We start from the raw sequence: 15,508 nt of genomic DNA on the forward strand, positions 1-15,508 counted from the left end.
AATTCAAGCCTTGTAAAACGTTTTTAACAGTCTACTTCTAAAGGGGCAAGCCCTAACCCTAAAACCACAAAGTACACTACAAATTTTCTGCCTATATACTGTACATTCCACGACAATAAGCAGAAAAAAAAAAAAAGGCCTTCCATATCCATGTCACTACAACCCTGAATATAAAAGTATCATTTGCATGTGCACGAGCATACTCGCAAGCACACCCACTGCGGTTGGTCGCCTGCTACCATTCAAAACACAAAGCGCCTGGCTATAAAAAGAGCAGGCAAGTAAAACAGTAATCAGGCCTTGCCAGCAGCACACAGGCATTATTTCATCACAGCACACAAGCAGCCGGTGACTATTGTCTTCTTTGGACCAGGCCGTCCTTTTGCTAGAAAAAAAAATATCGGGGTAGCATTTAGGTGCTCTGCTAATTTTGTTCAGTAAAATGTTGGATAAAAATGTTAACGTATCATATTTGAGTATGAAGACACCGTTCGTGCAGTTGTGAAGAAACAATCACGATATGAAGAGTTATGTGTTGTATTCTGCTGCGTCAGCCCAGTCTGGGACGTCAGGGTCTTTGATCCCGTGAATGACCGCTAAGTCATTTCCCAGCCGGCTCTCCCTTTCAGCTTGACGCTGTCGTCCCGAAATAAAACCCCAGCGCAGCCAAGCAGTGGTGCATTGGCAACTCAGGCTGCAACAGTGCGAGAGATGTCCCAAATTGTTTTGTTTTGGGTTTTTTAACAAACTAACTTTAATGACAGGACAACTGGACAACTAATGATTAAGTCAGGAAAGAGTCACACCCTGAAAAAAAGACCACTAAGAGTCACTTTACTCAGCTGGAAAACAATAATCATGTAACATCATGACCAAAAAATTGTCCATGTATTGCCGCAGTTTACGATCCATGTTCCAAAATAATAGTAAGTGACAAAAAACATGTTGTGAAATAACAGTATGCTTTGAACCAGCCTGTGGAATCAAAAACATCATAAGTCCAAAAACAAAACACAAAGTGGTAAAACAAAACTTGGGACAGATTCACAAAAGGAAACAGATACAAAAACTGACAAAGACAGAAAGAAAGCAGGATACTAAACACAAGCAAACTGACAAGATACGAGTGGCTGAGGGAGCAAAATGAACAACAAAAAAAACAAATGAGATAGACATGTCCATAATGGCCAAGATGTACTTATTCAAATCCTGTATTTACTCGCATTCTTAGAACCTGCTCCCAAGTTATTTGGCTCCCCCAATAGCAACTAATTTTTTCTTGTGTCACGCTTGCAGGCCTGCACTTGCTGTGTGTGCACATGGTGTGTTTTTGTCAGCACTTCTGCAATCGTTGCGCAAGTCTTCCTGAATATGTGACAATCCCCCCCCCACACACACACCCGATACCCCATCATCACACATTTTACCAACTCTTACTGACACATTCTGATTGGATTTCTGAATAGGGAACTCTGCTCTTGATTATCTCTCTGCATATAGTGATACATCAGCTGGGATAGTCTCATGCCAGAATGGAGTGATGGAATTTAACGCTTCAGGGCATATGAGGTTTGTCAGACAAAGTTTGGTCCATTTGTTAAAAACTAAATTCCATGCAGAGTGAGTGGCACAAGTGTGCCAATTTAATGGAGGAGGTTGCTGGCAGGGAGGTTGACCACGTGGTGTTAGCACATAGAGACAAAAACTACAAGTCTTCCGAACACAGCTTGCCCTCCCCAAAAAAGACCACCTCCCGTCTTCTGGTCCAAAGAGGAAGTGGAAGAATAACAGAGTGTGGTGTGGCGTTGACTTCAAGAGGATTGTGGTGGCGGGATGCCCCCGCTGTGTGTCTCATCCTATCATATGTCTCCAGACTTTAATGGGCCGTGCTGCTATCAGCTCCATCGCGCTTCAGCTTCCTGCCAGGGGCAGGCACGCACAAACACAGGAGTAAGCCCAAGTGACCAAAACAAATCTTACTGCCAAGTTGATTTCAATTCTTAATACGTTTTTGGAGGGCTTTTTTTTGTTAGTCCGAGTAAATCCCATGTAATTCAATCCGGACCACCCCCGGTCACTTAAAAAGTATTGAACGGTGGAGACTCCGCATCCACAGCTGTTCTCACACCTGCTACCATATGGTCATGATAACCACCATGCTACTTCTCTTCATGGACAACTTCTTCATTCTGCCTTCTTTTTGCTTACAATGAAAAAAAAAATCATTTTGTGGTAGAAAAGTGAAGTGAAACCGGAGCAGCACTATGTACAGGATTTCCTCCTCAAGCACTGTTGGAGAGTCTGGATTCATTTTGTACCAAGAGACACATCCTCCATATGGGTGGGATTCATGTTAAACATTAGTTGCGCTGATTTGTAATATTAGAGTGGAGGTGGTGGACTAGCATCAAGATAAGACGTTATATGCTAAAACCTATGCAAGGCTCGTCTTGACTGATACTTTCACAAATCTTTCCTGTTTGCATTTGACATCTGCCTTCAGAAGATAATGTGCCGTTTGTTTTGTGAAGAAAGGGGTTTTGTGGACCTTTGTGTAAACCTGGCAACCCACTACTACGCTGTGAAGCGGAGTGCAGAAGCCACGTTGTGAAGCAAGTGTCATGGAGGGAATGCCTAGGATGATTGCATTTTGATTCAAGGATTATTTTCAATACGATCAGGAAAAAAAAAAAAGAGTGTCTTAAGTTATTACTTGGTAAAGACTATTTGACTTAGTATTTCAAATATAGTGGGGGCTTGAGACTTAATTGCAACTTGTACATATATGACTTGCTCCCACCTTCATACTGACCAGAGTCTACAAATGGGTGCAACAATTTACGCGATTAATTTGTCATTAACAGCGCTGTCAATCGTGGTGAATCGACGGACTCTGAAGAAGAGCATTATCTCAGCAATGGAAAGTTTTTTCACCTTTGGTTGCATTTTAAATTTCATAATATAAAAAATAAAAAAACTTTATAAATGTTCAAACATTTTCCGCACATTGAAGGCCAAATGTCCATTCCTGTGCAGTGCATTTTTTTTGTTTTTACTTTTATCATAAAACGGCACAATTCTTCGCATAAACAAAATGTCACTATACTGACAATTACTTATTTAATTGCGATGAGGGAGATCATGTCACTATCAATGAGCATATCATTGGCGTGCGTCCTTGGGCCTCACGGCACCCTGCAAGCAGCTGCTCTGCTGGCTCATCAGTGGATTCAGACAGCGGCCCAAAAATCCCTTACATCCCCATGCAGCTGAGCTCAGCGCTGCACAGCAAAGCAACATCCTTGATGTGTCATGGATTATGAAAAAAAATAAATAAATAAAATCACTGTGCAACATTCCCTCTGGAATGGATAAAGGATTTGACATAAGATGAAAACAGTCGCACGTGATATGGGGACTATTTGCTATTTGGATTCAATTCTACAACTGAACACCACAGGAACTGGTATTATTAAAAAAATAACCAACACATGCTCATAATAACATTTGTTCAATTCTTGTGTGATAGATCTCATTTGACCCTCAGTTGAAGTGGGTTGGAGTTGAAGGTTCGAATGGGAAAAGGGTGGATAGGGACAATACACAGGATTGAAAAATGTTACAGTAAGCACTTTGCTTACTCTGCATCTCTCACATTGGATGACTACGTTGCAAAAGTGGAATGTGCAAACCTCTGCCAAGGCTGAACAATCATAATTGGGATCAGCACCAAACTGGACACATTCGTAGAGGCAAACCTTCCTATGCTGGATTTTTTTCCCCATTTAGATGAATGTATAATTCACTGATCAATTAAACACTGACATAATAACTCTGTGGCAATCTTTTGACAAAACTGCTGCCGTGAAAACAATATAAAACACTTACTCTGTGCATGTGGTGAGTGCAGCACAAACATCACAATTCGTCAAACAGTTCATTCAGTGACACATTTTTGTAATTAGGTGTATTTTGAAACATTTACTTAGTTGAGTAATTCAATGGCTGGGTTTGATACGAATGCAGATTGCAAAACTAGAAAGACTCTAAATCATCTTTAGTTATGCATAGTTGTTTGTCTCTAGAGTCTACGGAGGCGACCAATTGAGGGTGCACACTGTTTCTCAACTCAAGTCAGCTGGAATAGGTTTCAGCACTCCCATGACCAATAAACCAGATAGAAAAGGAATGAATGAAGCAGCTTATAGTCACAGGGAGTGGAAGTAAATAATTTCCCACTGTATGACAAGATGTACATTCATTCACCTGTGCATCCACATTCTGGATAAATATGTGGCTCAATAAAAATTGGAAAACACTACTTAAAAACCATCACGTGCCTCATTACAAAAACAGGGAAGCGTCACATGCATTGACAGTTATTCACAGGAAGCTCCCGTTAGGCTCTTTTAATGAGTTAGCGTTGAGCATAAGACACAATGGACTTCCATGTACAGTAGTAACTTCCTCTACACCTGCAGGAACTATGAGCACATGCTTTCTCATATAGATTACAGCATAATCACTAGTGTGGCACACCACAGGATATAATGGTAGTGCGTGGATCTATTCACCGGAATACAGTAGTAACGCATGGAGTCAATTTTAATAAAGTCGAGTCGAAAAGAGAGAACAAAGCCGATGTAGCAGTAACCTGTTTCCCTTTGAAAATGAGGCTGACTGTTCCCCGTAACAACTGGTCAAAACAGTTACACAAAAACATTAAAGAGTTATTGTTGTTTGTTTTGTTTTTACCTGTTGATTTTCAAAGCAAAAGCCCGTCGCTCCGCACTGGTCACAGATGCCATGGGAGACCGGAGGTCGAAAGTCCGAAAAAGAGGGGGGGGATGCTGCTCAACCGCTGCCGGTCGGTTGTCTTCGGTGTGTTGGGCTGAGTTCTGCCTGCCCGTGGCTTCTCTTCACCCGCCCCGGCTGTCACAGAGGGACCGCCTCCGCACTACAAGAAAAGCTCTGCCGTCGTCAGAATGCGCGCGCTTCTTGATTCCAGAGTCCGGAAGTACGAGTTCGTGAATCTACTTCCTGTCCGGGCGAGAAGTGCCAGAAAACTAAAAGGCAGGCGCGAGAGCCGGAATTGAACCCGCAACCTCTGAACTGTGGGGGGGACGTGCTAACCATTACTACAACTTGAATTTATATGAATTAAAAAGAAATTATGTGTGTCGTCTATAGCCGTATGTAAGTAATAGTAGTCGTTTGAGAATTTATGTTTAAAAATTACTTGACTACATTTAAACATTTAAATGGACAAAGACGTCCTCTATCAATTTTACACAAATGTGGTTTAAATGTTTGTATATTTAATTTTTAAACTGCTGCTTACTGCAGCGGAGCTAACAAATGAAAGGTCTATTAGGGCCCTCTTGTGATTATTATTAGTTCTTACATCCATCATATACATATATAAAATGTAAATTTTACATACACATGTATGTGTGTGTATGTAAAATTTACTCAATGAAGGTCAATTTTTTTATTTACCTTTATAACGCATTATTCTTGACGTTTTTAGCTTCGTTTTATCACCCGGACCTTCCTTCGTTGTGTGAGCCGGACTCTTAAACATACTGCACACTGCCACAACCTGTAAACTGAGCAGACAGAGCCACTACTTTTTATTAGTTTATTAGTTTTAGTTTTATTACTGTTTGGATTTCTGTATGACTCAGCGGGTGTTGGGTATTTTCCCCCTCTGTATACGTTATTTTTGTCTTTTTAACCAAATAGGAACCTCCATCTTTGGTGATATTATTAGCCGGACTGTCAACCACGTTGTACACTGTTACCTCCTGACGTCATACGCTCCGATACTTTTCTAGTAAAATAGTAGTAACTCCGATTGCCGGTGTGATTAGTGCTGCATCAGGTAATCGTTTTGCCTTGCTTTGTAAATTGATAGAAGAGTAGCTAGTGTGCAGTCATTGTAAATTCGAGAAGAACGTAGGGATGAATCATGCTAGCTTATCGAGTTAATAAAAGAGGGTGAATAATATTAAAACCTAAAATCTTTTTGATTGTTTTCATAATCTTTGATTTACCCCACGACAGACAGACAGACAGACAGACAGACAGACAGATAGATAGATAGATAGATAGATAGATAGATAGATAGATAGATAGATAGATAGATTTCCTTTCTTATGTAGCTAAATATCCATCCATCCATTTTCTGAACCGCTTAGTCCCCACGGGGGTCGCGGGCGTGCTGGAGCCTATCCCAGCCATCAACGGGCAGTAGGCGGGGGACACCCTGAACCGGTTGCCAGCCAATCGCAGGGCACACAGAGACAAACAACCATCCGCACTCGCACTCACACCTAGGGACAATTTGGAGCGCTCAATCGGCCTACCAAGCATGTTTTTGGGATGTGGGAGGAAACCAGAGTGCCCGGAGAAAACCCACGCGGGCCCGGGGAGAACATGCAAACTCCACACAGGGAGGGCCGGAGGTGGAATCGAACCCGCACCCTCCTAACTGTGAGGCGGACGTGCTACCCAGTGCGCCACCGAGCCGCTGTAGCTAAATAATGAAACCAAAATATCTTCCTTCATAGTGATGCAGTCAGTGTAGTTCCATTAGTCTCACTGACAATTAGAAGTTAAGATAATAAATTGTGGGGGAAAAAGTCCAGTTACTTGTGTTACTGCATCTCATGTCGTGTATCAATGAAAGATCTAGTGAGTGTATTGTCTTTGTGTTGATTCAATAGATCATTCTGTCTGTTGCCCAATGGTTTGAACGGGATGGAGGATGAGGACGATTGCCCAGAATTGGTGCCAATTGACGTGCAGTCTGGTACACCTGCAGAGCAGATCCCTGTCACCATCATCACTGGCTATCTTGGTGAGGCATGCACCTGCATCGTGCATTCTATTTCTGTCCATGCAGTCACTTAGTCAGAACAAGAACAGAGGGGTGAACATTTTTCACAAATATTTATAATTCTATTTATGCTACTTAATTCCCATAAACTCCCATTGTAGATTTCCAGCTTTGGAAAAAAATAATTTTGCAACCCGATTACTGTTTTTCAAACCAAGGTTAATATTTGTTCTTTTGTAGGTGCTGGAAAGACCACCCTCTTGAATTACATCTTAACAGAACAACACAACAAGCGGATTGCAGTCATACTGAATGAATTCGGTGAAGGTAAAGCTCATGTTGATCATGCTGACTCGGGGTTCCCGGTTCAGTAGTTTTCCACCGGAGGGCAGCATAGCTGCACCTATGATGGCCAAGGGTAAATTCACAGTTGTGATCAAAATCATTAAAAAAAAAAAACTCATTCAAAAGTCTTCTGGGTCCAATTAACTGAATTTCCATTTGTATTTTATCGAGTTACAGTATTTAGTGGATTTATTCAGTCTCTTTGAAAAGCATTTTGCATGACTCTATGCGATGTATTTTTGTCTCTTTTTTTTGCTCATGTTCCAAGTTACCTTATGACATTCCTTTTCCCTTATTCATGAACTGCGTTTACTCTCTTACAGGAAGCGCACTTGAGAAGTCCCTCGCCGTGAGCCATGCTGGAGAACTTTACGAGGAGTGGCTAGAGTTGAGGAATGGCTGCCTCTGTTGCTCTGTCAAGTGTGTCCATTGTTGAGATTCTGTGCCAAGTTATTGATTTTTTTTTTTTTTTAACATTTCTTTGGCTCTTGCTACAGTTTACATTTTCATTTTCAGGGACAATGGGCTCAAAGCCATCGAGAACCTGATGGAGAAGAAGGGCAAGTTTGACTATATCCTCTTAGAAACCACGGGACTTGCTGATCCAGGTAACAATAATTGCCATTATTATTTTGGGTTGGGTGGGGGGTGACTTCCGAGTGGACCTTGGAGGAAAAATCACTCTCAATAGCCCCCCACAGACGCATATGATTGGTCAAGCTGTAATAATAATGATGATATAATGATAATAATATTATAAGAGACCAATCCTGTAATTGGACCTTTGCTGACTTGAACTGGAGCTGAACTGTCCAAATTTGACCTTTTTAATTATGTGTGTATAAGTCTAGCACCAACTGAGCCTTGTGCTGAAGTGATTGGAGGTGTCAGGGGAGGTTGGACACATCGCCATCTTCAATCCTTTTGACATGTTATTAGAGCAGACAAGCTTGTTATCTACTGCTCTTGGCCCTGCCGCTGCTGTCAATCATAACGGCAACTTTAGGGGAGGGGTCGCCCCTCCATCAAGAGAAGGGTCGGATGACTTGCACGAAACGTGTCACTCAAACACTTTGTTTTCATTACACGGCCATCAAATAGTTACAATTGCTCTCTATTCCAATCTGGCAGCTTGACAAAAGTGCATTATGCGAACAAGATGTGGCTGCCACAGTAACACGGAGACCTGTGATGACTTCTTGGATAGGAAGATGGGAGCAAAATATGCGTAGCAGCTGAGCTGGAGATAAACAATCAAAAGCCTTGGATAATGACAGCTGCATCTAAGAACTGGCTTGAAACTTAAATGCTGAATGTGTTTTGTTTTGTTTTGTTTTTTAAATAATACTCTTGTTTGTAGCTCAAAGTGCCATAATTTAATTTTGTGCTGAACATAATTTTGTCTTGTTGAAATTAGCTCATTTGTAGGATCTGTTTCACATCTGAACATAAGATTTCATTTGTCATCCAGGTGCCGTGGCGTCCATGTTTTGGGTCGACGCAGAGCTCGGCAGTGACATCTATCTGGACGGTAAGTGAGTTGATTTCATCTTAGCTGCCAGTCGTTGATGGCTCCATATAAGTTGCATGTTAAAAGAAATATTAGTGTTACCAACACTAAATTACATTCAAACTAGTATTTCTGACATTAAGGCTTAAAATTCAATCAAAGCACAGATTTTTTTAAACGTTCTTTGTTTTCACACAAATTAAAAGAACATTGTGTGCAACTTTTATAAGAAAGTCCTAAATGTAAGACAGTCAACTCTGAAAGTTAAAGGTTGTGCATGGAAAAGTAATTTCAAAACATTACTGCAGGGAGTGGCTAATGTGTACCCAAATGGTACCTAGTATTTTGTGGGGATGACATATTTTGTTTGCTTTTGTTTTGTTTTGTGTACATGAAGCCAATGCTCAGCTGTCCGCTGTGTTGTTTCAGGGCAGTTGACCAAATGTCAAATTTGTTGAGAGAAAAACATCTCCCTCTGTCTCATGTCAACACAACAGACTTGAAGTCAAAACACCAAAAGGCTGCATGCAATTTAGTCAAGAATGTGCACAAATTGTCAGAATTTTTTTTTTTTTACACCTCGTCATCTTGTTTCTCTCAGGCATTGTGACCGTCATTGACGCCAAGTATGGACTCCAGGTATGCTATTGCATGAACATTCCTTGAATAAAGGCTTTAATGTAAATCACAAGAATTGGGATATTCTGTAAATATGTGATAGGGATTATATGTGCAACTTTATCCACAAATCTCTCCTAAAATGAGATTTTCATTGATTTAATGTCTTCAGTGTGTTCTCAGTAATTAGAATAAATGTAAATAATTAATTAATAGATCAGGATAAAAATATGTTTTGTTAAATGAAAATCACTCAATCTATCATCAGCTCAATAACTGAGCGATGCGAACTGCTTTTTTCCTCACAGTTAAAGCATTTTTTTTTTAAAATAATAGAATCACCACATTGCCCTTAATGAAACATAAAACATCACCTCACACACCAGGGAGACGCACCTAGAGTGTGAGAAAACCGTTTTTATTTCAAGATGGAATGGCAAAACACGCCTGTTTCTAATGCAATACTTATCATGCGCATTCAAATAGTGTTACTTTTAAGCCTGAATAAAGATGCTAAACCCACAAAATTCAAAGTTTGCAAGTGCAGAGCAATAGATAGCACACAATAGCAGTGTCACATGAAGACACACACATCCTACGCTCCCGAGGGCATTTAGAAAGAACAGGACAAGTGACACCTGCATAATGAGCTCTATTGCAAAGGTGTCGAGCCTGCCCAAGTGACAACTTTGGTGGAGGAGGCCAGATGCCAGTGAGAAGAACTTCCAGTAAAGCAATCATTCCAATACAGCTCGCTCTTCATATGCTCTGCAGAATATCATAATATCTAAAGTCTTTTGACCAAACTATTGCAACACGCAAAACACTTTTCAATGCATTTTTTTACATTTCCTTTGGCTTGCAGAAATGTATATATGACATATATACCTACTAGTCTGCTTCTTTTTTTGTAGCATCTAACAGAGGAAAAACCTGATGGACTTGTGAATGAGGCAGAAAGGTTAGATTTTTTTTTATATGTTAATGAATGGGTTTATATCCTAAATAGACTACTTTATATATTTTGTGATAATGAGCGGGATTCTCAGCACCCATCTTGAGAGTTTGAACAATGTTTTGGACTTGATGTCACAAAAGCTCAGCAAATCTTGCAAGACCTGCAGTGTAATTCTAGCCTAATAATTTTGCTGTACTAATAAATCTTGTATTTTGTATCTTTTGTAGGCAGATTGCACTCGCAGACCTGACAATTATCAACAAGACTGATCTGGTGAAGGAGACGGAACTTGTTCAACTCCGAGATGCTGTCAGGTAAGATCTTTGTGTGCTTCACCATGATGTGGGGACATGTTGAAAATGATGGATGTGGTGGTAGAAGGAATAACAATTGCTGCTCCCACCCCCAGGTCAATAAACGGTGTGGCGAAGATCCTGGAAACCCAAAGATCAAGGTAGTTAGCGCTGTCGTGCTCACAGCGGGGTCTTATTTTTATCGTGAGATTGTAAAGCGTCTCTGCGGGCCGCCCTCTTTGCTTTGTTTATAAAGTGTGGCGGATGAACTCTCCATGCTGCCCCTGCTCAGATCTTCATATCAAAGATGAAGGGGCGTAGGCGTGACATTGCGTCAGAGGGCCTGCCTCCTCTTCCTTCTCACCCACACTCACATGATGAAAACATGCATCCGTGCAGACGTGCACGGGTGTCCAGTTACCCAGGATGCTTTGCTCTCCTTGACCCGGGGTCCTCCTGCCAACGGGGATTGGGTGTGCGTTTACGTTTGCCGAGACTCTGTTGGCTTGTTATTGGACCCAGGTAGCACCTGGCTGACACAAGCAGCGTCTACCAAAGGTTGGGGAGTGTGTGTGTTTGTCCACCCCCACCACCAAAGTTCACTCAAGGGCAAGAAGATAAAAGGGGCCACGCAGCGAGGGGTTAATCAGAAAAACCTTCTCATAAATCGATATATTTTTGCGTCACTTTCAGGCAACAAAAGTTTTCATTTCTGCCTTAGGCTTAACCCACAGTGTCTCTAAAGGGATGAGAAAATGGCACAAAAAAAGTCTTAATTTGATTTTCTTCCGTAGGGTGTCCCTCTCAGAAGTTCTTGACCTTCATGCTTTTGACTGTAACGATGGAGCAAAGTAAGTTTTACCATACACACCTTAAAAGAATAAACTCATCATACACAAGAATAAGTGTTAACTTTTATACGAATACATTTTGGTCATTGATAAAATTAATATGAAAAGAAGAAGCCAACATTTTACAGAAAATAAAACTACTAAATTGTCCAATTTTTGGTAAAGTCAGATTTTTCAATCCTCTTTAATGTGATTTGCAGGTGTGTCTGGTGAGCGTAAATTCCCGTGTTATTTGTTATTGTACCGGTTGCTAGCGTACGGCGATAGCAGTGTTCTGCCTCGACAGGCTTTTGTTAGCCGTCCATCCGAAACGTGTAGCCAACAGTCTTTGACAGTGTTACTCGCCGTGTTGCTTTTAATTAACAGACTCTTTTATTGTGCGCCCCCCAGCCCACCCCAGGGTGGTCATCATATTGTGTCCCCCTTCTCCCCTCTGGTAGAATGTCATTGTCATGAATAGAGTGAGTGTTCATCCCTTCATGTGAATGAAACGGGCCACGGCGTTAAAGCTCTCTTACATGCCCTCGCTCAGTGTGTGTGAGGCCAGCTGCAGAGGATTAGAGCCGTGTGTGTCCGCCGGCTCCCGAGGAGTCCCCCTTGTCCCAACAGATAGCTCCTTTCCCCCTCGCCTTTGAGAGTCGGGGAAAGAGGGGGGCTCCTCCCCTCCCCAGAGCCCACGCTGGCTGTTTGAAGTGGTCCCCCCTGCCGCTCCGCTTGTGTGGCACTAACTAACAGCGCATCGGGCTCAAACCGCTGGGCACAACATTTAGCCTCCTTGTGAGGTCAGCCGGACTGGGAGGGGGGGAACAATAGGCCGAGTTTGTTTGGTGGCTGCAGTGAACGTTTTGCAGGCTTTAATTGCTATTTCTAAAGTTTTCACAAGTCCATTGAGCGGTGGTGTTGTTAAGCATTGATTATACCGCAGGATGGGGGAAATAAACCAAGAATGATTCCTTGTAATCTTTAGAGGCAGTTTACATACGCACAGTGTTTATATTAAAAGGGAGGACATTTTATTGGGTTGGCTCAGGATGGGCGAGTATCGATTCCAGATATCTTATCGGTGCCGATGTCAGCCTTATTTCAAGGTATTGGTACTCGCAACGGCGGACGCCCTTTTGTGTCCGTTTTACGATCAACAATTAGAAATGCCCACGCAGATCCTGCTAATGCTTTGTTTTCAGACTGTTTACGGCGTTTCCATGGAGACTTTTATGCTCTTGTTTGCTTCCACTTTTGGACTCATTGTGGAAAAAAAACAATTGTCATGCAAACAAATAGCCAAGGCAGTGCCAGTTTGTCTGATAAAAACAAGATTGTATGAATGGATGACAGCAAAAGCCGTCAACGATGAATATCTGGAGTCTTGTTGACCGCATTGGAGGATCTCAGAGTCACGCTCCTACTGTACCTGTAATAAATGTAAGATCTCAAGATTTGAAAAGATCACATTGAATTCTATTTCTCCTCTTGACAGTCTCGTAGAGAAGCTGCACCTTGTGAAACCAAGCAGACCTCATCTTGACAAGGTATTGTCTCATTCTCCCACCTTGTATTTTTTTCATCACTCCCTTGGCCTTTGTGTTTTGTTTGCTAATTTCTTTTGACACATCATTTCCTGCAAGATTAAGGGAATGCATTCACCTGGGGGCCCAAAAACTTGTGCCTCGCATCCCCTCGGGCGGCGACACCACGGTGTAAACTCCCTCCCCTACTTTTTTTTGGGGATGGTGATCAACTTGGAAGCTTTTGATGTTGTTGTTTTTTGTGTTATCTTACACATAGAACTACTTTGAGTCATGCACGACATATTAAGAGTGTTAAAAGTTGGAGTGTATTTTATCTTTTTACAGTAGCAGATGATATTTAAGTCGACCAATATCAAATTTGTCATATTCCAAATGTATTTCTAAGGCCTTTTTCATCAGGTGTTTTCTTTAGAAATGAGCCTAAATTGCTCATCACCTCAATTTGCCTTCTATTGTTTGATGCCCATTAAGTTTTACCACAGGATGGATGCAGATGAGACGCGTTTGTGTGTGTAAATACCACCATTGTCGTCTGTTTTCTTCACGTTGCCTTTTCCCGCATGAAGCCAAACCCTCCGTCAAGTAATCCCCCAACACAAATGCCACCCCCTCCTCAGCCTGTTGCTCTTTTCATGTAAATGAGAAGACTGTTTTGCTGTTGTTATACCAAATGAGAAGGAAGTGTGTAACCTTAACACTTTGACACAAAAACAGCAAATATCTGCAAAGTGCCCCTTTAATGCCACGAGGAAGTTTCGAGAGGAGGGTGAGAAATGAGGGACGAGAGCAGGGTGGGCTATTTTGCACTATTGTTTGTAAGCTGAAGAAGAGAGGTGCCAAGTGGAGTTGTGCATTTCAACATGGTCGTTAACATTGTCATCATCCGGGGTGTCTTTTGTTTAACCGTCTTAATGGCTTTTTTATTCCACAGTCTTCTGTTAAAAAAAGAAAATGTGTAATGTGTTGTATTTTGTTTTTAACATGCTTCTATAATTTTTTATCAAAATGTTACATTTGTTGGAACAACTTCATTATTCTCAAATTCTGCTTGTATGAGCTGGAAAAAAATACTATACTTTTTTTTTTGTTTATTTATTTTATCTTATTTTTTTCTCCCAGCAGAATTTATTATGTCTCTTGCTCATGATCTCATGATGTACCTATTATTGTGGCTAGTGTCATTGAATGAAGCAGAAAAGTTGTCATTTGTTTTAAAATGAATCCTCTCCTGTTGTCAGAGTATTTTGACAGTGACTTTTGAAGTGGCGGGAAGTCTTTCAGAAGATGCTCTGAATCTTTTCATTCAGGTACAAACACATGTTGTGATCCTCTGCTTTGCCTCCCCATTCCCGTTCCCCAATTATCTCACTCACAATGCGCCTCTTTGAGAAAGTAAATCCTTTCTTTTCTTTTTCCACACATTTTGCAGGATCTCCTCTGGGAAAAGACGCTGAGGAACAAAGAGGGGCAACCCATGACTGTCATCCGCTTAAAGGTACAGTAAAACAAAATAGTTGCCTCAGTAGCAGGCAGCCATCAATAACCCGCACCCTTATTTGTATTCATCAGTCCCGAGTCCCTTTCTTTGGCCGTGGGTTAATCTGTCACCAGTAACATGTGACGTGCGTGTTTCTAGGGAATGGTGTCGCTGGCAGCCAAAGCACACCAATTCATGCTGCAGGGGGTCCACGAACTGTATGAGCTGAATGAGACTCCCCAGCTTTGGGAGGAGCAGCCGCGGATCAACCGGCTGGTCTTTATAGGTAGAGAAACAACACGTACCCAAACACACACACACACACACTGTCACATTGCTTTTCACACATGTTCCCTTGTGAATGTTCACTAAATCCAGCTAATGTATAACATGGTCATTGAAGCATGAGTCTTTAGAATCAACAAGAAGGATCGGGGGGGGGAGGACATTCACATGACATCTTATAAAACCTTTGCCTTGTTTAATGACTAATAGAATGGTGCTTAGTCAATAACTAATGTCACCGATTACAGATAGTGGTAAAAGCACTAGCGTGATGACAATTTCTGTCCTTGCTGACTATCAGGGAGGAACTTGGACAAAGATATTCTCCAACAACAGTTCATCTCCACTGTGCTACAAAGACACAAATAATCTGCAGTGCTTCTCCTGGAAAGCTGCCAATTCTACAGCCAGTCTTCTGATTTTGGTCAATCAAGAGACTAATTGAGCGTCATGTAGGCATGGAATATAATGAAGGATACCAGAGGTTAGCTAATGTTAATGAAAAGTCCAGAGACTCCAGACATTTTACTTTGAAAAGTGGTATCTGATTATGCTGATGTTTATATTACAAATGTACTATGATCATGGGGTATGGAATACAAGTTACAAGTAACAGATTACAAGGCTGTATTTTTAATTAACATTGGAAATTTCACTGTGCAATGAAAGTCATGCATCTGCAACTATTGTTTATCCTCACAATAAACAATTTGATTTAGCATATTTACTCTATTGGTTTTTTTCTTTCACACAAAATGAATATTTTAAGGACTATTTTATTGTTTTTCACATGACAAACAT

At 41.3% G+C, this 15,508-nt stretch overlaps 2 protein-coding genes across 2 annotated transcripts in view; one reads left to right on the plus strand and one right to left on the minus strand.

Moving 5' to 3' along the window:
• The window catches only part of dock8 (dedicator of cytokinesis 8), a 39,936-nt gene extending 34,933 nt beyond the window's left edge, over positions 1 to 5,003 (minus strand). Inside the window, exon 1 of the mRNA XM_088376166.1 lies at positions 4,756 to 5,003. Within this exon, the coding sequence (XP_088232292.1) occupies positions 4,756 to 4,808 (53 nt within the window). The 5' untranslated portion in view covers positions 4,809 to 5,003. The remainder of the gene's footprint in view (positions 1 to 4,755) is intronic.
• Positions 5,004 to 5,726: 723 nt separating this feature from the next.
• zng1a (Zn regulated GTPase metalloprotein activator 1A) lies at positions 5,727 to 15,430 on the plus strand. Its single transcript, XM_088376945.1, has 16 exons — positions 5,727 to 5,884; positions 6,729 to 6,862; positions 7,082 to 7,168; positions 7,510 to 7,606; positions 7,703 to 7,794; positions 8,658 to 8,717; positions 9,298 to 9,335; positions 10,229 to 10,275; positions 10,500 to 10,586; positions 10,682 to 10,726; positions 11,360 to 11,416; positions 12,894 to 12,945; positions 14,184 to 14,252; positions 14,375 to 14,440; positions 14,582 to 14,708; positions 15,009 to 15,430. The coding sequence occupies exons 2-16, from the start codon at positions 6,763 to 6,765 to the stop codon at positions 15,074 to 15,076; spliced, it is 1,092 nt and encodes a 363-aa protein (XP_088233071.1). The 5' UTR covers positions 5,727 to 5,884; positions 6,729 to 6,762; the 3' UTR covers positions 15,077 to 15,430.
• The last annotated feature ends 78 nt before the right edge of the window (positions 15,431 to 15,508 follow it).

This window comes from Syngnathus floridae, chromosome 5 (assembly GCF_059516105.1).
Source record: "Syngnathus floridae isolate MCC-2025c chromosome 5, RoL_Sflo_1.0, whole genome shotgun sequence".
NCBI lineage: Eukaryota > Metazoa > Chordata > Actinopteri > Syngnathiformes > Syngnathidae > Syngnathus > Syngnathus floridae.

Bases quoted from the DNA above. Each gene is read 5' to 3' on its own strand.
- zng1a (XM_088376945.1), top strand. From the start codon at position 6,763: ATGGAGGATGAGGACGATTGCCCAGAATTGGTGCCAATTGACGTGCAG. The intron at 9,336-10,228 runs GTATGCTATTGC...CTTTTTTTGTAG, and splicing joins ACGCCAAGTATGGACTCCAG to CATCTAACAGAGGAAAAACC. The intron at 14,253-14,374 runs GTACAAACACAT...CACATTTTGCAG, and splicing joins CTCTGAATCTTTTCATTCAG to GATCTCCTCTGGGAAAAGAC.